Below are 26,906 nucleotides of genomic sequence, written 5' to 3'. Positions count from 1 at the left end.
GCCATAGGGACCCTATTTAATTACTAGCGGTCTACGCGACACTCTCTCATGATATCGCATTATTGTAATGGCCGCCGTTAAGCGTTCTCCATGAAGTCGTCGTTCACGATCACAATTTTCACAGAGTCATCTCCTCTCATCAATAGCCACTAGTAAAATTTTGGAAACTTTTCCACCCTCAGAAGTGTGAAAGAAATCGTAGTGATATTCATGAAAGTAATATACCTAGAATGATTATTTTGATTTGACGTCTCAGTGCTACTTTCCGTGTCTTCCACTGTTTATGCATCAAGAACGGTCATTTCCACCCAAAAAGCAGTCTCGTAAACAAACAACACTAACGACAAACTTGTGAAAGTGTTATTGTGCAACCAGAGCAACTAAAAATTAATCCAAGTGAATGAAGTGTAAAGAACTCTTCAAAAGAGTGCCAACATATATTATCGATGCTCCAGAACTAATAAACAAAGTCATTCATGTGACATCTACATGAACGACTGGTCCAGATCATAAAAATTGCAACAATTTCATTTTGTAGTTAAGAGAAAGTAAATACAAGTTATTTTGTTCAACGAGAAAAAACAATCCTAGCAGCAGTCGAAAATGACTGACTTCAAGAGATTTACCGCTGATTGGGCATCCCCGTGCTCTCCGCACTGACCAAGTCACTCCAAACAATGTTATCAAACGTGTCAGGCAGCTCAAACACACCAGGCCCACCTGAGAGCCCTGAAAAATCTCAGAAAAAATCGCCAAGTACGTGTTCATCATATTTCAAGACAAATGAGTTAACAAAACCTCCGTCAGACGATAGGGCGAGACTCTGGAGGTTTCGTGAATCTCCAATATTGGGCTCTGAAGTCCCAGCCGGTCCTGAAGCCCAAAATCCTCAACCCGGTGACAGTAATAGTCCCAAACACCTGGATGAGCAAGTGCCAAAATCACCTCCAGTTGTAATCACAGCACTCCAGAAATGCTCTTCAGCCTTAAATTGCCGAGTGATTACTGATAAAACAAGAGAAATAGTCACGGAAAGTAATTCAACACCTAGTGCTTCCATTTTATGTAGAAAATCATCGAACGATGGAATTAAGAGTAAATTAATTGTTAAAAATACTGTGCCAAATCGGAGATCGGCATTGACAATAAAATCAAGTGATGGTGTGAGTGACAAGTGTAGTGATGAGGATAGGGAATTGAATTCTTGTGATTTGGTGGTCAATTATTTAGCTGACATGAAGAAAGATCATAAGGGTAGAAATTTTCAGAATTCCAATTGTGGACAATTTGCATTGAATGATTTTATAACGAGAGATGGAAAGACTCGTGGTGGTGTTGATGAAGACAAAACACAGGGAAGAGGTGGTGATGAGACTCGGGAGTGTGTTAGCAATTACTTGTTGACACACTCCGAATTGCCGACTGAGCTACAGTCTTCCCAGAGGTGTTACAAGGATAGGGAGAGAACTAGTGATCCTTGGAGGCCTACTGAGCTCGAAGGATTCATGGGATGTGTGGAGAAGAGTGTTGGAGAGGGTGATGGTAGCAAGAGAAGGACTGGTGCTTCTTGTCAGGCACTGAGACATGCTGTGGCCTCGTTGAATCGATTGGATGATTTTTATATGGAAAAAATTGGAGCTGGATTCTTTTCTGAAGTTTACAAGGTTAGTTTACAGGTTTTTTAGATATTCTGAGGATGTGCATGAAGAAGGATACAACATTTTAAGATAGAGCTAATATTTTGATGCGTGTTAATATCAACTTTACATTTGCAAAGTCACTGCTCCTAACATTAAGTTATTTTCATAGTCAATGTAGAACAAAAAATATCGAGAGATATTTTTTTATATGAAGTTTGTCATACAGTTCATCGATTGTACCTATAGAGTCTGTATAATTGATAAATATTTGATATTTCATTTTCTTTAGGGGAATTTTGCATTATTGTGAGATCACTTTGGCTATTGAGGTTTTATAATAAATGTATCTGAAAGGACGTTTTTCGTGGAATATTCTATGGCCCATGAAAAAGGTCCTTCCCTATTTTTCTCATGCGTCTCCTTCTGAATCTATCTAGATAATTTTTGCTCGACTATTGCTTCTATCATTTTTCGTTGTAGGAATGCAAGCTTCTTTATTATAGTTTTATTATTATCAACCTTCATTGATAAGAGTCGCCAAGATAGGGATTTATCTGTAGAATCTAATCACAAATTTTTTGTTTGTGCGGATCGTCTCTCCTCCTTTTTTATGCCAAGTATTTTTCATTATGATGTCACAAACTTTTGTTAATACTCGTCATTGCAATATTTTTCTAGGCGACATTATCGCATATTCTCGTGTTAATGGCAAACCATGGAATGAGTTTGAACACCGACAATTTATCATTTGATTTTTTTGTTTATGACAAAAACGGTTTACCTACATGTTATTTTGTTGTTTATGATTTCAAGTGGAAATGAAATATTTGAAAATAGTGTAAAAAGCAAGGAGAGCACAGGTGATGGGTAATGGAGAGGTAGTACTTTGAAAATAGATTGCGTGGGTAAGAATTTTGCTGTACAGTCGAGTCACTGAGGTCCCCTTCTCTCGTCTCCCACCTTGTAAATTGCAATGTAGAATGGTCATCAATGTTATTCTTTACATACTTATGGAATGTAATGTAATGTAATAATGGTAAAATCAACGGACTGGGACAAATCATTGGAGTCATTGGATTCGGCCTAACTTCACAGATCAATGATTATCATGGACAACATACATCGTAACTCAATAATTTATTGAGGGTAATTGATCGAATCGAGTTGACTCAGTGTCTTATTTATTCATCAAGTCTCCGTTACTTTTCGCCGTCCTCATCATTTGCTTTTCATTGAAAACAATTTGTCGTTTGATTTTTTAATGCTTGAGCTGTGCAGATACTTGTGATGAATGGGACTTGCTAGAAATTTTGAAGAAATTTAAGATATTTTCCCGATTAACTCATTTTTGGGAAGTAAAACTGCTGGGAATGACAAAACGCCCTGGACCAGGCCAGGAAATTCCAGATATTTCTACTCGTCCATTGAAATGGTTTTTCTTTGTATTTATGGGCCTTTTATTTTTCCTTCCAAATAAGAGCTCAGTAATTAACTCTTTCTTTGATTTTCTAACTTTACTCGTTTCAGTTTCATAAAACATGAATAATGAAAATCAGGGAAAGGGGGAAACGAAAGTGGTTTCAGAGGAGAGACAGGGAAATTCTTTCATTGACTTCAGTTGACGAGCTCAATAATAAATTTAACCAAAAAAGTATGAAATTAAGCTGCTTCTCGTTCACTTACCTTCGTTAGAATAATTATTATCTTTTTCAGTCATCGATGATGAATTAATGTATCGAAAATATTTCTTACACATTCGCGATGATGTATTGAGGTCAATTGGTTTCTTTTCGCTCGGAGAATTTCCGAGGCAGTTACGCTTGGGTACTCTTAGTGTGCGGGGATGCGGCAATCATTTCTGCACGGAAGTAAGATTTTTTTTACTGGCCCTAATCATTGCCATCAATGAATGTAATATTTCGTTTTAACAATAAAAATTTATTTTCATCTCAAATTTTCAAGTTATTATCTACACAACTGAATTTCTGTTTTTTTTTAATATCATTGGGTGCTGGATAATTCAGGGATGCACAATTGTGTAATTTGACATTTGAATTATGCAACGCTGATGCATTAGACGTCTAAACGTTTAACCCCTCGAAGATTTCACAATCGTAGAGAATTATTTCATCTATTGACTTTTTACCGTTGAAGTTCCATTTTTAAGTCAATTGGAATTTTGTTTTTTTTTAAGGAATGGGTATAATCTTCTTGCTAAGGAATTCGTACTTGTCAATTGCTCAGCTCCCGTCAAGCACGGCCTTACGGATAGAATAACAATATAGTACGCGGCCTTCTCTCTCTCTCTCTTTCGAATTTTCCGGAAACTTCTTGAATTTTCGGAAAATTTCCAGAAGCACTAAAAATAATATGCATTGATAGTATATTAATAATATATTAGTAATATATGAACCATTAATATTCGTTGATATATTATTCATCTCCTTTCATGAATTGGAATAGCATATTTGTCCTGAAAACAAGAAAGATTCGCTATTCAAAACCTGTCAATATTACATGTTTTTTATCTACAATTGACTCAAATGGTGGGAAAAATAATTCTCGTGTATATATCGAAAGTAACGGAAATAATCAGTGGAACATATACATACATATGTAACACTGAAAATTTAGCGACGACCTTGCGCACCATGATTTCTACGCTCACAGGCAGTTATATTTTAGTTCTATTACCCTATTTTTTTTTTATTTCGTTCCGTTTCAAATAAAAATAAAGCAGACAAATTTATATCGATTATACTTACACGCCAAATATTTACCTTCGGGCAAATTCTTTGGAAGAATGCTGGAAAGACACGTGAAAGCTGGTCACGCCTCGTTGCTCATGGAGTACGAACACTCTCTAATGAGCCTTTTACACCTACTCCCCCTCAATCCCCTCTTCGTTTCTGTTTGCATTTATCAACTCCGAAAAACGTGAATTTTTTTGTATAAGTTGCGGCTTTTTCATTACTTTTGTAGATAATATGTTCCGGGTTCTCGGCTCGTCGAGCTTCTCAAAATTCACGTAGAGTGAATTCGAATGAAGGATGCAGTTGAAAAAATTCAAGGTCACTCATCTGACCTCCGATGTTCATTCAACTCGTGTTGATCAATGTGATATATAATTTTAAATGAAGAATTCATGGTGAAATCAATATTTAGGTGAAAGTAGAAAATACCAACGCCGGGGCAGTGGTGAATTTGCTGATCAAATCGAAAAATTCAATTGAAAATTTATCGTCATAGAAATTCCATTTAACGGAAAATAGGTGAACAGAAAATTCCCCACTTGTTTTTATACAAGTTACCTACTTTTATTCTATCCAAAACGGCAAATGTTTCTTTAATTATAAGATTAAATATGTATTTTTATTTATTACAATTTTCCAACAACAAAAACTAGTTATGAATGATGGTGTTTTACCTCAATATTCCGGCTGGCTTTTGCGATTCAGTGATGATAATTTATTGACAATAATTTCTTCATTTTTTAATTAAGAGAGTTTTTCTTGGTGGAGATAGTTGAACGCATGATTGCGATGACTTTAACAACTTCATATACATATGGGTAAGCGTATTTCCGGTCAATGATAACTGCACATTGTTGGATCGCGTCGGAAGTTGTAGGATTTTAGAAATCGCATGAAAGTTTATAATTCTGTTTGATATATCTCTGTTGATGATCTAGCATCTTCTTAGCACGCATTTCACTGCTGATACGGTTTTTTCCATTGCTGAGGTGCAGAGAAATTTCATCCTTTTCGAGAGAATTTACGTAGTGTTTTTCTTTTCTTTTAAATAGAAGAGATTATAAATATCTACCTTTTTATTTATTATTTTTTTTATTGACGCATTACCAAATCAGAATGAAATAATTATTTTGTTGAATAATTTCACATTTTATGGATTTCTCGATTCGAGTGTCATTCTGTTGACCAGAAATTCGCGGATACCATTGAGTCAACCTTATTCGTCATAGTTTGGCTCACCCCCAACTAAGTCAGCTATTGCCAAGGAATTTTGGCTGGATATATGCTTTCAAATAACTTAGGAGTCTTACTACATCCATGTTCAATTTATTTTGTTTTTCTTTTCCTGATTTCAATTCCATTTTATTGGGCGCTATTGCAACCAGGAGACTTTTCAATTCAATTCAATGAGACTATTTTTCATCAAGTGACAAAAAACTTATTTATGAATTGATCAATGATCAACAGATAAATATATAGTAATGATTATTTACATTCCCAATTTATAGAGAATTGCATAATTTTGTATCACCACTGTTTCAGGTCACTCACAAGGTAACGGGACAAGTGATGGTCCTCAAGATGAATCAATTACCTGCAAACAGGCCAAACATGCTTAAAGAAGTACAATTAATGAATAAACTTAGTCATCCTAACATACTTAGGTAAATAAAATTCATTCAATTTTGTAAATTGGAATAACTATCCTGTTTATGGGAAGAATAATTGAAAATTTGTGCATTTGAAATATCACAGAAAACTTTCTCTTTATTCTCGGGTTAATTTTTCAATTTACGGAATTAATATATTTGCAAAATTTTCACTTTGTAAGCACTGATCCTACTACTCCCATATGATTACTGTCGATGTACCTCAAAACCTTACTCGGCCGTCGACTTTCATTTTAATAAAATAATATCAATTCCTTTCTTTCCTCTTTACCGAAAAGGTTCATGGGAGTTTGCGTCCACGAGGGTCAACTCCACGCACTGACAGAATACATAAATGGAGGTAGTCTGGAGCAGCTTATAATGGCAAGGCACACACCCCTGAGTCACTCGACACGAATGAACCTCGCCCGGGATGTGGCACGTGGTATGGCCTACCTCCACAGCAGAGGAATTTTCCACCGTGATTTGACATCGAAAAATGTCCTGATAAAACGAGACGAAGCAAACGGGCATTTGATAGCTGTGGTTGGAGATTTTGGATTAGCCGCTAAAATACCCGATCCCAATTCAGGATATCGGCTGAGCACAGTGGGGAGTCCCTACTGGATGTCACCAGAGTGTCTCAAGGGCCAATGGTATGATCATCGATCGGACATATTTTCATTTGGAATTGTTGTCTGTGAATTAATTGGACGAGTACCTGCTGATCCTGATGTTCTACCACGCTCCGATAATTTTGGACTTGATTATCTTGCTGTTGCTGAAATATGCGCCGCTGCTGATCCACCACCTGCCTTTTTACAACTTGCCTTCAATTGTTGCACAGTAAGTTATTTAGCTATTTCTTCCAAAATTAATTTCATAAAATAATTTACAAATTGACGCGAAAGTCAATTTAAAAAAAAATCGAATGATTGAATTATTTTTCAATTTTTTATAATATTATAATATTATATATTAAAACAAATCAATCATTTACCATTTTTCTATTATTACTTATTCCATCGATTTAATCAACTGCATATGTATATATATTTTTTTTTAGTATGAACCAAAGTCACGTCCATTGTTTCCCGAAATTGTAACGATTCTCGATAATTTAATTTCCGAGGAGCAAAGTAAAGGAAGCCTAAGTAGTCGACAATCAGTTGATCCAGCTTTGATAACGAGTATGGATGAAATAGCGAGAATAGGAAGATCATTGAGAAGACGAACGGCAAAGCACAGGAGTTTATCAGCTGATGCTCGTGGCTGCAATAATGCTACACCATCTGATAAAGCAAGATGTCATTCGGCGAGACGAATTGCTGAATTAGCCAGTCGAAGGGATCCACATTATCGTCCGATGACTGCCAATCCTTTTCATGCTCTCGGTGGAGTTAAGAAAATACTTGGGGATTTATTCTCAAGCTGTCTGGAGCTTCCCTCTCTCGAAGATGTAAGGCCCAGTGTTACTGATGGTATCACTTGCAAATTCAAACCCGCGCAGAATGATAGTATTGCAAAAATACTGGACAGGAAGAAACCTAGTTCGGAGCCTAGCAGTCCTACTGCAAGAAAGAAATGGGAAAAAAAGGTGACAGGCTTTGGCAGCTCCTTCACATTGACAAAAAAATTTAATAAATTTTCGTCACTACTAATCTTGTTTGTTTAAAATAACCATTAAAATATCAATGTGAATATATTCTATGAGGTGTTCTACCCTCTAATTATCTAGAGTTCGCCTCCAGAGAAAAATCCCACCACTACTTCCTGTCCATGCTAAAAAAATTGAAATGTGTGTAACAATTATTTTAGGTTGCAACAAAGGTAGGAGTAGCGAACCTTTTTACTCATCCACTCTTCCGAGAGAGTTGGGAACCTCGTCGTCGGCTGAGCTGTGAGTCAGGCTTCTGGAGCTGCGTCGGTGAGGATTTAAGCCCCGAACCTCCGCACCGTCGTCACGCCTCTACTCTCAGCAGCTCAGCAGCTAGCAGTCTCTTTCTCTTAGACGATCACCGAACAAGCTCAATATACACCGATTCCTCGGAGGACATTGCCAGCCTTGGGGGCGGGGACTCATCGTGCTGGGAGGACAGATTCGGAGGTATTGGCTCATCCAGTAAAACTATTTCAAAAATTGTCGAGTACTTTGAGAGGAAGCAAGCAACTGCTGGGGCTCTCAGAATTGGCTTTGATCATACAATAGAGGCTACACCCAGTAGACTCAGTTTTTTACGTGCCAGCCTCGAGGGAACTGTACCTCTCTGTAATATTTCAGCTGCTCAGAGACTCGTCGTTTGTGAGGGCGCTGTTAGAAGTAAATTACCCCTTTTTGATAAAAAGTGACTCTTTCGACGCTTTCAAAACTGAATTGTGAGATTTCTCTTGATTGCTTTGGAGATATTATTATTTCATTACTCATTAATAATGAGATTACTGAACGATGCTCGAGGATTCTGACTTCACCACGAATACCGATCAGTAAGTTATGCGATACGTACTTTTTCTCATCGCTCTACACCAACGGTCCCCCTAATCAGAGGGTAAGTGCTACTGCAGTCCTGAATTATGCTGCCTAAGTAGCTGGAGATATTATTGCTATATATTATTATTATTATTATTATTATTATTATTATTATTATTATTATTAACCATTTTTATTCTATAGTAGAATTGAGGGGAGAGAGTTTTGAATTAAAGAAAAATATTTCTTGGGATATTATGATTTTTCACGTGTATGTATAGATTGTAATATCAATATTTCAGCTGTTAGCCAATCCAGGGGATAATTTTTAAAGCTCTGTTTTGATGGATGTTTTAATTTTTTTTACAACATCAGCAAAATAATGAGCTCGTTTGATTTTTACTTTTCTTTACTACAGATTCTCCACTGAAAATCGCTCGAGAAATCAGTTGAACAGGCCCATCAACGTATGCCATTAGCATAAATTATTCGAGATAACATTTTGCCTTCACTTTCAACCGGTAATAAATGAGTAAATCAGTTAATTTTATAATTAAACAAATTCTGAAATTGAGGTAATTGTTAACATGTGAATTTATGCTCAAATTGAAGCTGAAAAATTCATTTCTTATTTCTCGAAAATAATGCACTCGTCAATTTCTTCCTGAAGTTATGAGATTTTCAATGTGACTGTGATGTTTTCTGCTAATGTAATGGTAAAAATTGAATTTGGGAGTTTTGATAAATCCTTAAGCCTCCGTCCTCTATCTAATAGTGATTTTTTCGAGAAAAAAAAATGAATGTGCACTTCGTAACACCCTCGTTCACAATCAGAGTTAGCAAAGGACCAATAAACAAAGAAATCAATTTTTTTATTGATGTTCTGATTATTACAATAGATGCTAGTGAGTGATGCAAAGAAATGAATAAATAACTTAAATCGAACTTGGCGTGTATCTTCGGAAGTTATGAGTTTACAAGTAAATAGTATGAAAAAATCTCCATTTCCAGAAGCTTCCAAAAATAGATTGACAAGTTTTTTAATCATCTCATTGTATCACTTCACACACAGTTTCATGAATTTCTGTCACAGAAAAGAAAACAATATTAAGAAAATGAAGAAGGTGGATGGTATTTATTAGGACAATTTACAATTATGGTTCATTATTTACAGATAATTGCTAGATGAAAATCGTTCTCATTAATTTTGTTGAATTTAGATGGAAAGTGAATGTTATGGGATTCTAGTGTTGTGAAGTATTATTGACACAAATCGTGTTTGAAAGCGTCTAAATGAAACTGGTCTAGTCAGTGTATTAAAGTGGCGGCCTTATATTTTGTAAAACTGTAGATGTTAAGCAAGAAAATTTCGAATAACTAAATTTATGGAAGCATGACGATAAAAAGTTGGAGTAAGGGTATTAGATGCTATAATTCTGTAATTACACGAAAATAAGGAGTTTAGGAAATGTATCTCAACAATATGAAAAACAAAAAAAAAAAGAAAAGTTGAACATTTTTGTTGTACATTCGGTCAATACATAATGATGAATTTTTCCATCCATGGTTTACAACGATCCTGGATTGTCCACAATTGAGATCGTCTCATTGGTAAGTGATGTTGCAAACTTATACCAAGAGATATTCTTTGGCTTTCACGGAAATTGACAATTAATATCTCTCGATAGTTTCATCACATATCGCTTATCCTCCAGATTTTTCCGTATCTTCCCGTCTATTCATTTTATAGTACAAAAAATTACAATTCACCTGCGTAATGGAATTTTAGGACTATTTTTCACTGTGAATTACAGAATTTCTAGTTTTTGTTAACGGAGGAAAATTCATCCAAAATCATTAGAAGAAATTGTAAACATAGGTCGGATCTTGTATTTTATATAAATATGAAACATACAGGTTTTTAACTACCCCAATATTTATAATAAAATTAGTAAAAAAATAATAATGTGATTGATTTTAAAGGGGTCAAAGTGGAAGAGAAGACACCACGATGCGGAGGAATATATCAAGATTTCTTTTTAATCAATGATGGGGAAAGGCTTAATACAAATTTCATAGCTGTTTACCAAAATCCATTGAAGTCAATCTATTTTTTTTTTATAGACACAACACAAATGGGTAGTTGACAGTTTGTCAAAGAAAAGAGAAATCATGTCAGTGTATTCGATAAATGAGGATAAACTCGGCTCATATAAGACTGCAGTTATAGTCATGAAAATAAACCGTACAAAATCCCTCGGCGTTTCCTTGAATTCAAATCAATTGTTTTTGCCGTGAAATATTTTCTCTGCAATCGGAAGTGACTGGGGAGGAGGGATATTCGAGTTGCCAAGATAAAGTGTCCAGATACCTGAGAAAATTCATTAATTTATTGGAGAATTAATATTATTAGGGTATTCGGAATGATTAAATTATTAGATTAAAATTATACCATGTGAACCGAATAATTTGCAACTATTTAAAACCTCATTTTGATGCTATCACGTCTAACATTATTATTATTTGGCTTCAGCATTGCTATGAGGATGTTCAAATCTGTCTGGGAGGAGCACAATCGTTGAAGGATTTTATTTTTTTATCACGAAAAAATATAAAAAAATTATTTTTAATTGGTCGGACAATCAATTAAAAATTGAAATAGGTTCTGATCTCCTTGTTCTGATAATGGCGAGGATACTTGCGGGCTCCCGAACACGCAACACTCCGGAAGCCAATAATAATAAACTTCCAAACATTTTTCGTTAAAAAAATTCTATTTGGAAGCAAACACCTTTTTGGAAAATTAAATACTCATCAGATTGACAAACGATTTCCTTAGTAATGAGCACCCGTATCTATTCAGAGAACAAATCAGTGGTGAAGATGTAAAGAAGTAACAAGTTGGCTTTAAATTTGGTTTTTTGACTCTTCGTTTATCTTGACATGAAAGTTCCTGGCAACAATTTCTCTTGACATTTCTTGGAATAACCACTCGATATTGAAAGGAAATTGATTGGGTAATACTTGAATGGTTAATGACCGTTTTGTTACACTTTACCACTTCATTGCTGAATTTGTGTTTTCAAATGCTACAAAAAAAAACAAAATTATTAATGGCACTGCAAGTGAAGTGAATTATTTGAAAGGACATATCATGAGGGAGCATATCGCGGCATTCATTGACAAAAAATGAGAGTTTTAGACCAACAATGAAAATATTAGGCAAAAAGGGAAGTAGCTAATTAATGAAAGGGCAAAAAATCGTTGAAAAATATACATAAACACTTGAAGTGAAAAAATGATAAGTGAATTGTCATGGGGGAGGAAAATTTCTTTTGATATCGAAAATGGTGGGAAAAGGCATTTTAAGAAAATTAAGAAAAAGGTAAGAAGAAGAATAAAAATAGAGAAATTGGCGTTATTGTCGTATTCTACATAAAACGAATCATTTCTTCCACGCAAATTTCGCTATTGTTCATGGATACGAGAGCTACTGTCTCACTAATCGTATTAATAAAAATGTATATATTATATATACTTAATATCAATAAAGTGAAGAAAAACGAAAGACACAGGGATTATTGTTGTAATTGTCTTAGTCTCCAAGTTCTACAATAAATACAAAAAATAGTAACAATCGTAATTTGCAGCGTAATGTATGAAGTAATTTATAAATTAATTAGGTGTATATTTTATAATACTTCCCATTTATTATTATTATTGAATTGAGATTAGTGATTATACATTTAAAAACAAGTTGATAGGCAACTATTTCCGGAAATTGAATAATTCCTGAGTCTGTTACCTTATAGAGTTGAGAACAATAATCAAAATTCTTATCCGTTTCAAATATCTCTTTTTTTCTAATTTATCCAAGAAAAATTTATATTGAACAAAAATTCTATCAACAAAATGGAAAATACTATTACACCAATTGTTTGTTTGAACCGCATTTTTGGATTTTGCTTTTTCCTTGTGAAATAAATTTCTTGGCGTCGGATTCCTGAATTACTGGTCCCGTTCTTCACAAAGTAGAATTTTCTAACATTTCTCTCTAAGCAAACTCATTAGTCGGATGCCCAAAACAATCTGTACAATGTCCAAAAATTAATTTTGGAAGCGGTATAAAATCATCGCTCTTCTCTTTCGTGTAGTCTCCCCTTCCTTCCCATGTCTTCCTCAGGTATTAGAGGGATGTACCTAGTCCTAGGATCCGTCTTCCTCTCATAGGCATACGGAAAAGCCAACGACTTGGTCGCAAAACTTCTGAAGCTACTCCTCATATCCACCATATTCTCAATTTTCTCAACGTGCGGCGAAATTTCCTCAGTCGTCGAAATTATTGCCCGATTATTTTCCCTCTCTTTAGCAGTCAAACGCACATTGGGCTGAATATCAATCAGCGGAATAAATTTTCGCGAATCTTTTTCATCATTAGAATTCACATTATCACTGGACGGTAAATTTGCAACGTTTTGAGAACTTAAAATTGAAGTATCGATTTTTCCCCGATTAATTATCGGCACCCAAGCATCAACAACATGCGTTTCCTCCTCTTTAACACTTTCACTATCTTTTATCATTGAAGAGCTACTCTGAAAAGTTGTCTCGTGAGGTTTTTCATTCTGTTGAATTTCTAGTAATTCTTTTCCCTCTCGTTTAATCCACTTGCCCTCCGAATTATCAGAGCTCCTGAAAGTGCTAGCATTCTTATCATCTCTATTATTTTGAGATACTGTAATTGGAATCCAATCTTCCTTCTTATCTCCTGAAATATCACCGCTGAATCTGTTTTCACCCCCTTGATCGGACCAATTTTTTTCCGCATGTTTATTAGAATCTTCACTTGGCTTATTAATTTTTTCCTCATCCTGCGATATTTCTGAGAGGGAGGGAAAATACTTGAGGCGTTCCTTTCGAGAGTTATTGATGAAGGATGGTGTGTATTGAGAAATGAGAGGAAGAAGAGTCTGTCGGGCGTATCTCTCGGCCTGAGCCAAGATTCCCGCTAATCTTTCTGGCAGAAACTGCACAGTAAATCCCACAGACTCATCGCGCACTTTCTCACCAGGTACCTGGCTTTCTTCAGGGCCTTTAGAACTTGCCTCTGAGTTTTGTCGCGTAGTTCTAGGTCTCAAAATAGGCTCCGTAATCTCAGGAAGTCGCATGGACCTTCCTGTCTCCTTCTTCTTGGCCTGAAGAACTGGCTCTTGGATTTCTGAGTGGTATTTGCTATTTTGAGGTAAAGATGTACGATTCTCGAGATTGTTGGAGGACTTGAAAGCTGGGGGAATGTAGGATAAGCTGGAAAAGCCACGACCCGACTCAGTTTCAGTGTTGTCAAGTGAGTTTCCAGTGCCGTTGAGATCTATGAAGAACCAAACGGTTTGTTTCGACTGTTCTGGTGTATTTGATGGAGTTTTGTCAAATATTCGAAGATTCTGATCCTTCGTGAAAGGTCCTATGTTTTTGGAGGTACTTGCCCGATCTATCGGCAGGTCCACGCTGTAGATATCTTTTCTATCCAAGTTGGATTGAAAATTTTGATCTTTCATGAAGGGACCTAAAAAAAAATTAATGAATAAATACATATAGCATGAGATTTCTTTTATGAAAAATTTGACCATGATGATAACGATAAGGTAATTTCACAATTTTTCAACGTTTGGAAAAGAAAATCGCCTAAATTAATTAAGCAGTATTTGCTTTTATGTATTTCCGCGGTTATTCAATTTTACCTATTCCAATAGTTTTTGTTACAGTGTTACTCTTGCCAGAATCTTCTGAATCTTTCGCCTCATTTGAAGACGAGGTTGTGGTATTTGACATTGAATCGTCAGTGAAAGTAGCTGATTCTTCGGGAATATTGCACTCGCCCGAGTATAGTGGAAAATGCACGGAATGCCCTGATTCAAGAATGAGCCCTCTTCGACAGATCGATAGGCTCTTTCCAAAGCTATCGAAGATAGAGACCTTGTCGATGCTCCAGGAGACGAGACCGGAGGATATCCATCCACTGTATGCCGTATATTTCACCTAGGAACAATGTTATGTTGTTCAGATAATTCAGATACGCTTTCTTTCATTCATAAACCAAAAAATAGGGTTTCAAGCCCTTTTTGTTAATATTGGCTAATTCCTACAATAAAACGGATGCATGTATTTACCTCAATAGCATCTAAATCAATAACAACTGGATGAGGAACGACAATTTTATGGAGTATAGCCCCAACAACCAGTTCTTCATCATCCTTTTTTGTCATGGTGAAAGTCTCGTTAAAGCCCCCAGCGCCAACAAGTGTTACCTGCAGTTTACCATAACTCCTTGTTGGTCTTTCACTGCGACTATTGTAAACTTTTATTTGATACTGATGGGCGCAGAATGGCTCTTCCTCTCTGGTCACCAGATATAACTGTCCACGCGCACTAGAGGAGTCCGAGTAATAGCCCATGTCTCCGCAAGGTCTGTCCTGACCGCAAGGAAAACAGTCACCTTGGAGTAGACCATCATACCCCTTTTCACAGGGAAACGCTGGAAAACGGCATTTTGGACTGATGGAGTCGGTGAAGAGCTTGTAGGCTCGACGATGATTGCAGAGCGATCGACCCTCGATTGATCCGCCTGAAGGGAATCAATTTTAAATATCAAAACAGTGGGTTAATTTTATGAATAAGCAAAGGAATTCTTTGGGGGTAGACGAAGCTTAACGCTAAATTTTTTTCAATATCTTTTCTATTTTGGGTTTGAGAAAGTATTCATCATTTTCAACTTGAATTCTTTCATTAATTTAAATTCATTAAATAGAATTTTTTAAATTAATTTTCCAAAGAACATCGCGAGATTGTCTTAGTAATTAAAATCAAGAACATTTTTTTAGGAGAGAAAATTTTTAAAGAAATACTTTTAACTACAAATAATTAGCCCTGTAAAATCTTTTTTTAATTCATTGCAGTTTTTTTTATTCTGTTCGGTACTTGATTGGTTGTCACGCCCATCAATAGTTGTTACTTTCTTCTTAAATATTTAGATGATTAGCTTTTATTCGTTTTTTAAAAATCTTTTTTTTCCGTCACGATTACTAAAAAAATATGAAACATGATTCGATTAGAAAGCCCCGCAACCTCCTACACGCGCCAATAGAAAACCGATCTATTTCATTGAAATGAAAGTAGGTCGCTCAGGCTGTTGCCTGAATTGTAATATTTTTCAATTAACTAATTTTTCAGAACAGTTTCTTACTCCATATTATGTCAGACACAGCACCAACGAAAAGATTTGAACAGCCGATCTGCATTCTACCTCCGTTGGGATAGAAATCAACGTCTCCCATCGGCTGCCAGGAACCCAATCCTCCCAAAATCAACTGTTCTCCATTGCTGTGTATGACGTCTACGAAATTAGCATCTGTCTCGTCTAGTCTTGCTCGAGGATCCTGGGATTCAAAGAGGGGCCCTGCAGGGTCGAGACCTGTAGGGACACACATTCGCCTATCAACCCTATAGGTATTTATTTTAATTTTATTTTTATCTAATTTTTATTTTATTTTTCACATTTTATCGTGGTCATTTTTTCATTGAAACTTTAAAAGGAGAATATTGAAACATAAACAAATAATCGATATGCAGAATTGAATCGATGTGATCGCAGTGACACTTGCGATTTGCCCATCTCCTCTTTTTTATTATGAAACATGACTGTTAATTAAGGACTGAACTTGAATTTAATGAGAAGAATTTAATTTTCTTCATTATTAAAGAAATATTGCATTGATAAGTACTGAATTAGAAGTTTTTGCAGTGAGTTTCTGAGTACTTTATTTTTATTAGGAGAATTGATGTAAAGATTGACCAGTATCATTGACAATGACAATGGTTTGTCATCCAATAAGAACGAAGAGAAAAAAATCACAGAACTATTGTAAACGAGTTTATCCATTCTCAATAATATTTCTCTATTCAATTATGAGAATAGATTACCTGTGATCCTGGATACATTTCCGAGCTCTGCTCCAGCGAATCCAGCGACATGAGCTCCCAGGCTAAATCCAATGAAGTGCACCTTATCAAGAGAGATATTCAGTCCTCTTATCAACTTGGCCAGTTGCCTTCCTACGAGACGAGTATTTGCCGCTGCTCTTACATAATTCGGGAGGACACTGCCTGGACCCCAGTCCACGCAAACTAGACAATAGAAAAGAATATAATAGAGGTAAACATGTCGAGGAAGTCGATTCTAGATAATACTCGGACAATTTTACGTATAGACTATCCGGGATTATCATGAGATTTATCAGGTAAATTATTAGTTATTATCAATTATTATTATGATTTGCTAAGTTCATTTTTTCATTGACTGTATTTTTCTTCTTTACAGTGAAAAAAGAATGTAACAATTCATTTTTTTACTGCAAAACATTTGTAGTACATACTATGTTTTGCTATACATATATACTATATTTAATGATTGTTGAATTATTAAACAACGCACCAATATTGCAGTCATGAGCTGCCATCAAAGCAGATCTCATCTCGTAAACCCAGATGTGATCGCAGCCCGATCCAAAACCATGAACAATGACCTTGGTTGGCAACTCCGTGTCAATTGCATTATTTGCCTTTTCATTGATATCATCGGCAGCAACTTCCATGGGCACTGATCTTGCCTTGCGAGTCCCATAGACAAAAAATCTGTTTTAAAATTAATCGCAAATTATTAAAATTTTACTGAAAGACGGGGTGAAAATGCCCAAATAGTTAATCAATTTTTCTCATCATTCGACTAAAAAATAGTAAATAAAATACTTTGATCCTGCACGAATACTTAACCTCCTATAATTTTTATTTCATCTATTGTTAATGGGTTAAACATTATATGTGTACCTCGTCCCGACATCTTTTGGAGGGGAAGGCAGCATCTCCAGATAGCTAAAAGGTCCAGTGTCCTCAAAACAGCCGACATCTTCATAGCAAACCCTTGAAACTTCTCGCTTGGCTCTGTGGGAAATTTTTCTGTGCAATTCCCATTGTCTCATCGATTCGACGATTGCTTGGAATATCTCAGCATCGTTCTGCTCGTCCAGCGCCCATGGCCATCGTTCAGCCCTTACAGGATCACCTTGGAATGTACAAAATCAGGGAAAAATTGGTAAAAGACAGTGACGCAGTTGTCAAGATTAGCAAGTATATCTTTCTTTTTGGTTTTTGTTGACTCGGTTATGGAGACGAATACCATAGTGTCTGGAGAGTAAATTAGGTAAGACGGATAACGGTAGTTGGACAATGGAACGTCCGATGTTCGGTAGATTCAACGGTACAGCACTCGAGAGAATGTTTTTTTTGTTACCTTGATGATGGTTTTACGCTGTGTTGTAAAAAAAATCAGGAATATTTCGTTATTTACCTGTCCATTGTGTTATGTCTTATTATTCAAGAGATCTCCGTAAAATTTGTTATGGGTTTTAGTAGAAGAGTTCAAAGCGAAAGGTGAAGCAAAAATTGTGCTGAATAGCATGGAAAATATTTAATTTTGGCCAATTAAATATATTTTTACAATATAGTTTCCAAATTAGTTTTTTTTTATAAATGGAGAATACCAATTTGAGAAAGCAAAAATATTATTATGTTTGAATTTCCGATAAATTTGAAGACATTTATCAGGCACAAGAAAAATTCTTAAGAGTAGGAAAATTTGCTGGAAACTCCCATATTTGTTTTGACCGTTTACGCGTAGTTTTTAGACAAATTTTTATCTATTCATCATCTGGGTTTGCGAGATATAATGTAAATTTATTTCGAAAATATCCCCCAAGGTTATTCAAATTTTATTGTTGTTACATTTTATTTATGGTGCAACAGATATTTGCCTCTTCTCCATTTTCCATATGCATGGCCTTGACGCATTTCATTGATTCAATTCATTCATTCACACTGTAACCAAGTTGCTTCACATCTTGAAATCGAATAATTTCTGCTGCTTCAGATGTTTCAGATATTTCGTTAATAGATTACACAATAGTAAAAATCATAAAATACTGAGCAATCGTTAAAAATCTTTCATCACCTAATGTCAAATGTTATTCCTAAAAACATTGACAAATTCACACAAAATGTCTGTCCTCGTCTTTCATTGCGCAAAGATTTTAGATTTCTTTTCATTTCTGAATATATAATAATTTTTGCAATCGAACAATTTGCTGTAATATATATTTCTTTCTCTTCTGCAAAATTTGCATAAAGCCTGATTAAAAAAGTCAGGCTTTAAACTGCCAAAAAAAACTTTTTAAAAGAAATGCAAAGTAGAGAAGGAGTCTTGGAGAGAAACGTCTACGTTTGTGAACTGTCAAAATGACGTGTTGGTTGGTAATACCTATGGGCTTTCGTTTCTCTTCAACCTTGAAAAATTGACGCACCGATGTGGCAACACCAACGGCCACTAATTGACATGTTGGTAAATCTTAACATTTGTTATGCCAGACAGTAGTTAAATGTTACTAAGAAAGTACTTCAAAAAATGTAAAAATTCATCAAAAATATAATCCATTTCGTTCTTATTTATTTTCTTCATACTAGTGAAAGACACGGATACCGGTTGACCCACAGGGGTCAATGAACCCTGAGACTCAGACACACATGTATTCATTCGATTTTCTTTTCTTTATCTGTAATGTAGAATTTGTTTACAAGAAAACCTACTATGTTTTCTTTCTCTTTTTGTTCCTCCCATTTTACATCTTACTTCTGCTTTTGCACAGCGAATAGCGCAGGAGCGCGTGGGAAATTCATGATGTGAGGCCGATTCTATTTTTTTTCTAGCTCACTGTCTTTAACATTAACTAAACAAATGCTGTTATTGCGGTTATGCAGAAATATTTGATTTTTTATCTATATATATGTAGAATTTAATATTGCATGAAAGAAAAAGGAGTTAGAGAAAGTACGGAATTGAGGGACCGTAGAAATTCTTAGTGGGTACATCGACCTGTCACTCCTTCAAAATCCATCCAAGAAATGAAGGTAGAATTTACAAAAGAGGGTTTGATGTCGCAGTTTTCAGTTATTTTTCATATGCAAAAGAGGAATTACTGAATCAAAATTAAATGTGAAATTTTTCAATTCTATATTTAGATAATAAAGTGTTTCACCAAGGTCGTGCTATGCAGATTATTAAATAGTCTGTATGATACAGAAAGTTTGTGATTGTCAATAAAAATTGTTGTTGTCACATAATTAATTTTTCACTGAATAAAGAACTTGAGAAAAAATCTTTTCATGAACTACAGGTGAAAAGAGGAAGTAAGAAAGGCTTCTAGTGTGCCAAACACCGAAGGATAACCCACAGTAGTTTTCTGTCTCGTTTTCTAAAAATGTTCTCCTGATCATCATCGTCATCATCATCATCATCATCATCATTATAATTTACGAAAATCCTGAGAGTTTTTAATGCTGTCGCACTAGTGGAATTATGCAACGAAATCTAGAAGTATGATAATGACTATTGTTCAGTGATTCTCAAGGAATCTTGGATACAAATGATACAGAAGCCGACACAATTGTAATTCTAATGGTAATGATATCTATTATGGTAACCTCTTGACTTTGGCATTGAAAATTCGGGTCAGGAGGACTCTAGAATAAATATACGATAATCTAGTGGAATGCCATTAATTAGGTTGAATTTTATGTTTAAGATTTTTTCTCCACCGAAAAATTTCAATTACAGATTGTAGATTACAAATTTATAAGGTACATGGAGAGATATATAGATAAAAATTGATTAAAACCGAATTTTTAATTTTGAAACCAAGTGACCTAATTGTCTAGCTACTCGATGAGGTGGCGGGGATAGCTTGACCAAGATCGGAATATCTGCTCATACATATTAATGAAGGTACGAATTAAATTTATTATTTGTTAATCGAATCTCTCTCACTCAACTTTTTCGTCTATTCGTTTTCATCTCGAAAAAATTTACGGTGATAAATATTCAGTGAAAATTTCGGACTGTTGTCGTGATGAAATTGTTTCACTTATTTGGAAATAAAGAATTTCCGAAATTTTTAACAACTGCAAAATCGATTTCTAAATCATTTTTTTATAGAGGGAAATACTTTTTTATTGGGAGGAGACATTCTGATGGATCTATGAGAATTGCCAACGATTGGGTCGCACTGTAAAAAAGATATAAAACAATCATCGATGGGTTCAATTAATGTATTTTGGAATAATCTTTGAAATTTGAAAATATACAACAGAATTGGTTGAAACTTACAAAATGATCTAACAATTGACGCCGAAATTTCACCGTAGCTAATAATGAATAAAGAATTGAATCAATCATTGTCTTATACATGATCTTCAAGTACGTGAACATAATAATCAACGAGGATCGCTTTCACTGCTGACTATAGTATGTCCTTGGAGGTCAGACCATTCCCTAAAGCCTGCTCAAATGCTCCCATTTTCAGGGATTAATGACAACCGAAATTGCATGATATTGAGTTTCGCAGAATTCAAGAACTCTTCCATTTTATCGTACATAAAGGAAATTAAAAATGATGGATGTTTGGGAAATGCAGAAGCCGTTAATTATTAGTATGAACCCTCCACCCTTAGAAGCAATTAAAATCACTTTGCAAAATGAAAATTTATACTGAATAAAGAACATACCGAGAAAATTGATCCAACAAATTGCTAAAATAATAAAAATAACGTTGATGCTCATCTCACAATAAAACACCTCCCAATCCAAAACGCTAATGGCAATTCATCATTAGTTATATAGTCCACTGCAATCTCATTATACATCAATTAATGAAAAATCATTCAGTCAATTCATCACAATATGTCATTTCAAATTATCAGTACTTTCTATTGAAATAAACCAGTTATATTATTTCACTGTCATTGATAAATCAAAATATATAGATGAAACGAAATTTCACATAAATAAAATTTGCATTCAATTTACGGTTGTAAGAACAACCATTAATTACTTTAATAACTGTTTCCCTCACTTAAATCAAAGTTCTGGGAATAGACTTTAGACTGGATTAGACTTTATTGAGATGGTCAACTGTTAATTGTTTATATATTGTTTATTTCGGCGGCTTCAACACTGACACTGATACACCGATTGTCTTTTCATTCTACCAAACTAAAGAGAGAGTTGCAAGTAATGAAAAAGCCTGGTGGGTAAGTGCTGCCTCGTGGCCTACTATAACAGAACTGACTCCCACCGCAACTCTTCATCGAGATCTTACCTGTATCTTTTGCCTCTCCTTGGTGGTGTTTATCATGGTGAACGGTGCATCAGCGTGCTTCCTATACAATCAAAGGCCGGATGTTTCGTCAAGCATTCAGTATCACTTGAACACAATTATATTGTTTTTAATCCAATAAGACTTTTCGTCTTCGATTTTTACTCTTTTTTATTTTTTATATATTCGTCTAAAAAGATGGCAAAGAAATCTTATGGATTCACTTTTTCAATCTTTCCGAAAATTATTTTTCTTTCTTCTTCATTGTCCTGTTGATGGAAATCAAGAAGGAAGAAGTGTAAATATTTTTCTCATTATTTAACACAATTGTAACTTCATTTTGTGAATGTAATACGCAGAGTGCGCCCGACACACGCATCACCGCATATCAGTAAATATTTATTTATTTATTTCTAACAGTTTAACAGATGACATTTGCTCACTCGCTCATCTTCTCTTTTCATAAATATAAAATCGATAACTATCGCTATTTAATGATTTTTTTCCCTTCAATGAATTAATTATTAAAAACAAATGTTATCCGTTGTTTTGTCTTTGTGCGATAATGAATAATGAATTGGTGAGTGAAGAGAGAAATGAGATAAATCAATTTCGCTTGGCCGTGAATTCTCGTAAATTGTCTAGGAGTATCAGCGAGACAAAATATTTTTCATTGAGAATGTTAACAAATATAGAAACCAACATTATTTTTAAAAATTACCACGAACATGAATTCCATGAAAAAAAACAGCCATTGCTGAGCAAATTTTAATTAAATCATGACACAACTATACTTATTTCCAATAAATATAATTTTTCATTTGTCTTATAGTAAAAATATTCTCATCCTGCTGATAAAAAATAAATAAATAAACAACTTTCGCCCTCCTTTCGAAATTAACACCAGTTTTCTAATTTCTGGGGAGCCAGAGTGAAAAATTTTCGACTTCGCAAACTTCAGCGACACAGTATAAATACTGTTGGAAAGAGAAAATCCTAAAAACTATAATTATTGTTTTTCTGAGGGAAAAATATTACTCCAAGTTGTGATTGTTTTTTATAATGCATTCTATTGGTGAAACACGTGACGAGCTCAAGCCACAGGGTTGCCCAATATGGGCTCAACAATTTTTTCAGTGTTATTTTCTTTCGTAACATACGGTTTCACTGAAAGGAGTATTGAAAGTGTGAGGAGTGATTCTAATTGTACTTTAATGATATAATATTAATAACGGTGTGTTATGCTAATGTCTTGGTTATCCCCTTATAATTCATCCCTCCAAACTGTTTTCAATATTGAATTATGAGCTGTATGTTTCTTTCATTATGAAAAGTGATCTATCATTCAAAATTGCAATTTCTTTATTTATCTATATTTTTAGAATCATTAAAAAAATCGTATTTTTCTCGATAACTGTCAACTTTTATTACTTGTTAAGAGTCAAATAAATCATTGAACCAGGAAGAGAAATTCAATAGAAATTCACAGCATTAAAAATATTAACGAAGGATGTGGCACTTCACTTTCTCTCTCACCAAATTGGATGCTCAACGTTGTTGATTTATTATGATTGATTACGCCTTAAACACATGAGTTATCGAATTTAACTTTGATGGAAACTACTAAATACGAAATTCACAAAATATAACGATTAGCGAAAAAGATGGCGAGAGAGGAATGCAAAGAGGCACAAGATAATTCCGGGCGTTTTGCGAAGTGAAAGTCTTTGTCAATATGATGCTGACGACCACAAGGAGTACTGTCATTTCGCAAAACGGAGACAGACACAGTAGTAGATTGATACAAATTTTTTAGTTGTTGGCCGGATATTGTAAAAATAAAAAAAGTAACTGTCTCACTATTGTTTATCCGCGTGTTTTGAAATAATGTTTGTTTCGGCGATAAAATCTCGTTCCTCAGTCGAGTACATAATTAACTGATTCATCGACTTTTCTGTATGGAACGATAAAAATGAATTGCGCAAAAGAGAAGACAATTTCTTTGCATTTGGTATTTTAGGCGTTCATTCGATTTATGTATCATAGTGGATTTCCTGTATTTTATGCTGCTCCCTTTGAAAAAATTACTTCCGTTTCCGTCATGCATTGCAATGAAAAGACAATGAATGAATGAAGCAGTTCCAAATGATTCTTCAAAATTACGTTACATATAACACCTAAAATAAATATTGATAATTAAAATATCAGTTCTTCATTATTAGATATTTCAATGCGTCAAAATTGTCTTTAACGTTTTTTCCAATTTTAATTTGATTTTTGGCCTATCGTTGTTCTATTTTGGTTCCTTCTCAGGTTCAGATAAAAGCATATATGCTGAATCATACTGAATATATGCACTCCGCTGTAAAATAATTTTCAGTCGGTATTTCAAAAATATTATTAGAATCTCCCAATGACTTCTAAAATATTTTAATTAATTTTTAAGATACAGAAATTTATTTATCATTCTATTACAATAAATTTGTATCGATCTTGCTCACATGTTAAAATCCGTATCGAAGTTATAATCATCTCTTGTATTTAAATCGAAAGCGCTAAACTGATCGGCCAATTTTCCAGCAGCCCTTTCCCTCTTGACCTTTTCTTTCTTTTGTCTTTTGAACTGAAGTTTGGTGAGTTTATTGAGCTTTTGGTTACCCTCGATCTCAAAGACTGGCTCCACCTTTTTCGTCCTCAAGTTCTGATTTTTCTTTGTTTCTGATAATTTTGTATTTCGCCTTTCATTCATTTTTTGTAGTTTGAATTCTTTCTTTTTTGCTTCACTCTCCATTGCTGAGTTCACTGGACCTGTACTGTCAATAATCAGGGGATCAATTACGGAAGTCCTCTTGCAACCGTCTTCAGTTATATTATCCAACATCATTTTTTCATCTGCTGTAAATTTAGTTATGTCGAACTCTTCGCAGTCTTTCGTTATAATTGAAGCTGATACTTGGGCAGATGGTAGTTCTGGAGGAACTGTGTAATACCTGTGTAAAAAATAATTGATTCAATTGAAAAACAATATTGAAGTGTTGTGAACAAATGGGACACGAAAAAAAAAATTTCGCTTAAAACTTTTGTATAAGTATATAATAACTGTATAACAAACAGTAAAGGAAAATTGACGTACTATGATAAAAAAGAACTTGAAAAAGAAAAAATAATTTACCTAATTTTGCCAGAGTTCCAGTCATTTAATACACTCCTGGCAGCCGCGGTGACATCAGCTATTCCCCCCTTTTTAAACATTCCCATTCTCTCCGCTTTTTTTGCAAAAAACTCCTCAGGAGTCTCAAAATCATGCATGTCATACAGCTCCATAATTTGCGTCTTTGAAATTCTCTTGAGAATAGCAGTGGCTGGAGTGAACGGATCCTTCAAATTCTGAACCTTCACAGCATTTTTCAAAGCCACAGAAGAATCCTCACTGTTACTTTCATTGGCAAAAACAATTCCAGGAGAATCTAACAACTTAATTTTCGAATCTAACTGAACGGTTTGCATGGCTCTTGTGATTCCAGGAGTGCTACCAACACTGCAGGCTTTGCTCCGCTTCAAGGAATTTATGATGCTGGATTTACCAACGTTGGGAAGCCCTACAATACCCACCCTGATACTTTGCTTAACTCCTCCAGCATTTCTGCAGTAATTACCAAGTAGAGACAATAGCAGTTCAGCACCGAAACATGTACTGCTCTGAATCATATTCTCTTGTTTGAGCCCCAATTTTTTTCTTCCTATCTTCTTAGATTGCTCTTGTGTGGAGGCTTTAAACGCAACTGCAGGTAAACTTCCTCGTAAATACTTCAACCATTCATCTAAATTTTCCCTCGGAACCAGATCAGCTTTGTTGAGGACTAACACCAGTTTTTTATTGCCTTTTGCTGATGTAACTGCCTCCTCTACCTGCTTGCAACGTGTCCCAAGGGGATCTCGAGCATCGACCACCTCGAGAATAACATCTGCAGAGTCCAGGACTTTCTTGAATTCTTTATAATAGGCTTTTAGAGAATTTTCTTCTCGGAGAGCTGAAGGGACAGCAGACGAAGAGGTGGAGGGGGTTTGAGAATCATGGGCTTGGGCCTTAGCTTCTGCCGAGGACACTAAGGTTTGCAAATTTGTGGAAGCGACCTTCAATTTTTTGGCCTCTCGGGCTGCCTCTCGACGTTTTTCCCTCTCTAGTTCGTTTTGCTTCTTCATGGCTTCGACTTCCTGAAGGATTTCTTCTTTAAAGGGACACTGATTGGGGATATTCATCATTTTTGGTTTTTCTGGAAAGTATTTTTTCAATTTAATGTCTAATGGCATGAATTGCAGGGAATAAGACAAATGAATTACAATGACAATTTGAAACAGTATCAGTAGTATCAATCATTTCAGGAGGAAGCTTCAAATTTGTTTTTACATAGAGAATCTGTTTAACTGAAAAAAATGTTTGCAACTACAATTTTTTTCATCCAAATGACAGTGTTTAACCATAAAAAGGAATATTTATAAATGGTAAATCTGTATAGGAACATGAAATATCAAATAAAATCTTCAAACTGTGCTAAGATAAATTAACTTGTTTACAAAAATATAAGTAATTGGCTATAAACTTTAGTGGTTTTATAAATGCACATGTTATACCAAGAAGCTTCCTCCTGATACCATTCATTGTCAAAGTCATCCACCAATCAACAATCATTGATATGCGATTCGCTTAATTACTTTTCAAATGTTTCGCCTCCTTCCGTTTCTTCCTGTTATGCTCTCGGACTTTCTTCTCAATCTTGTATCTCTGGCGGGCCTCAACCCTTTTGCTGCCCTTCTCTATAATAACAATGATTAGTATAAAAATTATCTAACGATTGTGCAGTTGAAAAAATTAACACAACAAATTGTGGTAAATTTTCAAGCATATGTAATTCAGTATTTAACTTACTTAAACAAAACTTGGCCATTTCCTTGTATACTTTTCACAAAGTAATTAATAACCACCGAGTCACTCACTTTTTCACAAAAAATGATAAACTTTGATTGATATAACCTGCAAAGCTTCACGTGGTCATATCGCATGGACAACAGAGAGAAATGTATTTGATGAGTCAAAAATTTTTTGGTTAATGGAAATGTACAGTGGCGCCATTCTAACGGAA

At 34.9% G+C, this 26,906-nt stretch overlaps 3 protein-coding genes and 1 long non-coding RNA gene across 8 annotated transcripts; 1 reads left to right on the top strand and 3 right to left on the bottom strand.

Moving 5' to 3' along the window:
* Positions 1-7: 7 nt before the first annotated feature.
* LOC135168928 (serine/threonine-protein kinase TNNI3K-like) lies at positions 8-16,808 on the top strand. 2 transcript variants are annotated; one of them, XM_064133553.1, is made up of 8 exons: positions 8-1,664; positions 5,936-6,057; positions 6,342-6,888; positions 7,109-7,639; positions 7,861-8,149; positions 8,324-15,162; positions 15,737-16,012; positions 16,482-16,808. In XM_064133553.1, the coding sequence occupies exons 1-6, from the start codon at positions 678-680 to the stop codon at positions 8,389-8,391; spliced, it is 2,544 nt and encodes an 847-aa protein (XP_063989623.1). In that variant the 5' UTR covers positions 8-677; the 3' UTR covers positions 8,392-15,162; positions 15,737-16,012; positions 16,482-16,808. The 2 variants fall into 2 exon arrangements, with proteins under 2 accessions (XP_063989623.1, XP_063989622.1); XM_064133552.1 differs by having other exon boundaries at positions 7,861-15,162.
* Positions 3,558-6,580, bottom strand: LOC135168951 (uncharacterized). Of its 2 annotated transcripts, XR_010300122.1 has the most exons (3): positions 6,265-6,580; positions 4,054-5,987; positions 3,558-3,999 (listed from the first exon to the last, which is right to left on the bottom strand). It is a non-coding gene; the product is annotated as an uncharacterized LOC135168951 (long non-coding RNA). The 2 variants fall into 2 exon arrangements; XR_010300121.1 differs by having other exon boundaries at positions 3,558-5,987.
* On the bottom strand, positions 12,082-21,948 carry LOC135168927 (uncharacterized). Of its 3 annotated transcripts, XM_064133550.1 has the most exons (9): positions 21,502-21,747; positions 21,176-21,294; positions 17,390-17,624; positions 16,998-17,197; positions 16,487-16,690; positions 15,750-15,977; positions 14,677-15,131; positions 14,248-14,545; positions 12,082-14,072 (listed from the first exon to the last, which is right to left on the bottom strand). In XM_064133550.1, the coding sequence occupies exons 2-9, from the start codon at positions 21,228-21,230 to the stop codon at positions 12,640-12,642; spliced, it is 3,108 nt and encodes a 1,035-aa protein (XP_063989620.1). In that variant the 5' UTR covers positions 21,231-21,294; positions 21,502-21,747; the 3' UTR covers positions 12,082-12,639. The 3 variants fall into 3 exon arrangements, with proteins under 3 accessions (XP_063989620.1, XP_063989621.1, XP_063989618.1); XM_064133551.1 differs by lacking the exons at positions 21,176-21,294; positions 21,502-21,747 and adding an exon at positions 21,769-21,948; XM_064133548.1 differs by having other exon boundaries at positions 21,176-21,747.
* Positions 21,949-24,193: 2,245 nt separating this feature from the next.
* LOC135168931 (guanine nucleotide-binding protein-like 3 homolog) lies at positions 24,194-26,844 on the bottom strand. Its single transcript, XM_064133556.1, has 4 exons — positions 26,693-26,844; positions 26,479-26,580; positions 24,938-26,039; positions 24,194-24,755 (listed from the first exon to the last, which is right to left on the bottom strand). Exons 1-4 carry the CDS (start codon positions 26,709-26,711, stop codon positions 24,263-24,265), a joined length of 1,716 nt encoding a protein of 571 aa, XP_063989626.1. The 5' UTR covers positions 26,712-26,844; the 3' UTR covers positions 24,194-24,262.
* Between the last annotated feature and the right edge of the window lie 62 nt (positions 26,845-26,906).

This window comes from Diachasmimorpha longicaudata, chromosome 13 (assembly GCF_034640455.1).
Source record: "Diachasmimorpha longicaudata isolate KC_UGA_2023 chromosome 13, iyDiaLong2, whole genome shotgun sequence".
Taxonomy (NCBI): domain Eukaryota; kingdom Metazoa; phylum Arthropoda; class Insecta; order Hymenoptera; family Braconidae; genus Diachasmimorpha; species Diachasmimorpha longicaudata.
The sequence above is the reverse complement of the archived record's forward strand: the minus strand, read 5'-3'. Positions and strand labels throughout refer to the sequence as shown.

Excerpts from the sequence above, each read along its gene's own strand:
- LOC135168928 (XM_064133552.1), top strand. The coding sequence starts at position 678 with ATGTTATCAAACGTGTCAGGCAGCTCAAACACACCAGGCCCACCTGAG. Across the intron at positions 1,665-5,935 it reads TCTTTTCTGAAGTTTACAAG|GTCACTCACAAGGTAACGGG; the intron begins GTTAGTTTACAG and ends CCACTGTTTCAG. Across the intron at positions 6,058-6,341 it reads AGTCATCCTAACATACTTAG|GTTCATGGGAGTTTGCGTCC; the intron begins GTAAATAAAATT and ends TTTACCGAAAAG.
- LOC135168927 (XM_064133548.1), bottom strand. The coding sequence starts at position 21,230 with ATGAGCATCAACGTTATTTTTATTATTTTAGCAATTTGTTGGATCAAT. Across the intron at positions 16,691-16,997 it reads AGCTCATGACTGCAATATTG|TTTGCGTGGACTGGGGTCCA; the intron begins GTGCGTTGTTTA and ends TCTATTGTCTAG. Across the intron at positions 15,132-15,749 it reads TGTGTCTGACATAATATGGA|GCGGATCAATCGAGGGTCGA; the intron begins GTAAGAAACTGT and ends GATTCCCTTCAG.
- LOC135168931 (XM_064133556.1), bottom strand. Across the intron at positions 26,040-26,478 it reads GGAGGCGAAACATTTGAAAA|AAAAACCAAAAATGATGAAT; the intron begins GTAATTAAGCGA and ends AATACTTTCCAG. Across the intron at positions 24,756-24,937 it reads TGGAACTCTGGCAAAATTAG|GTATTACACAGTTCCTCCAG; the intron begins GTAAATTATTTT and ends TTTTTTACACAG.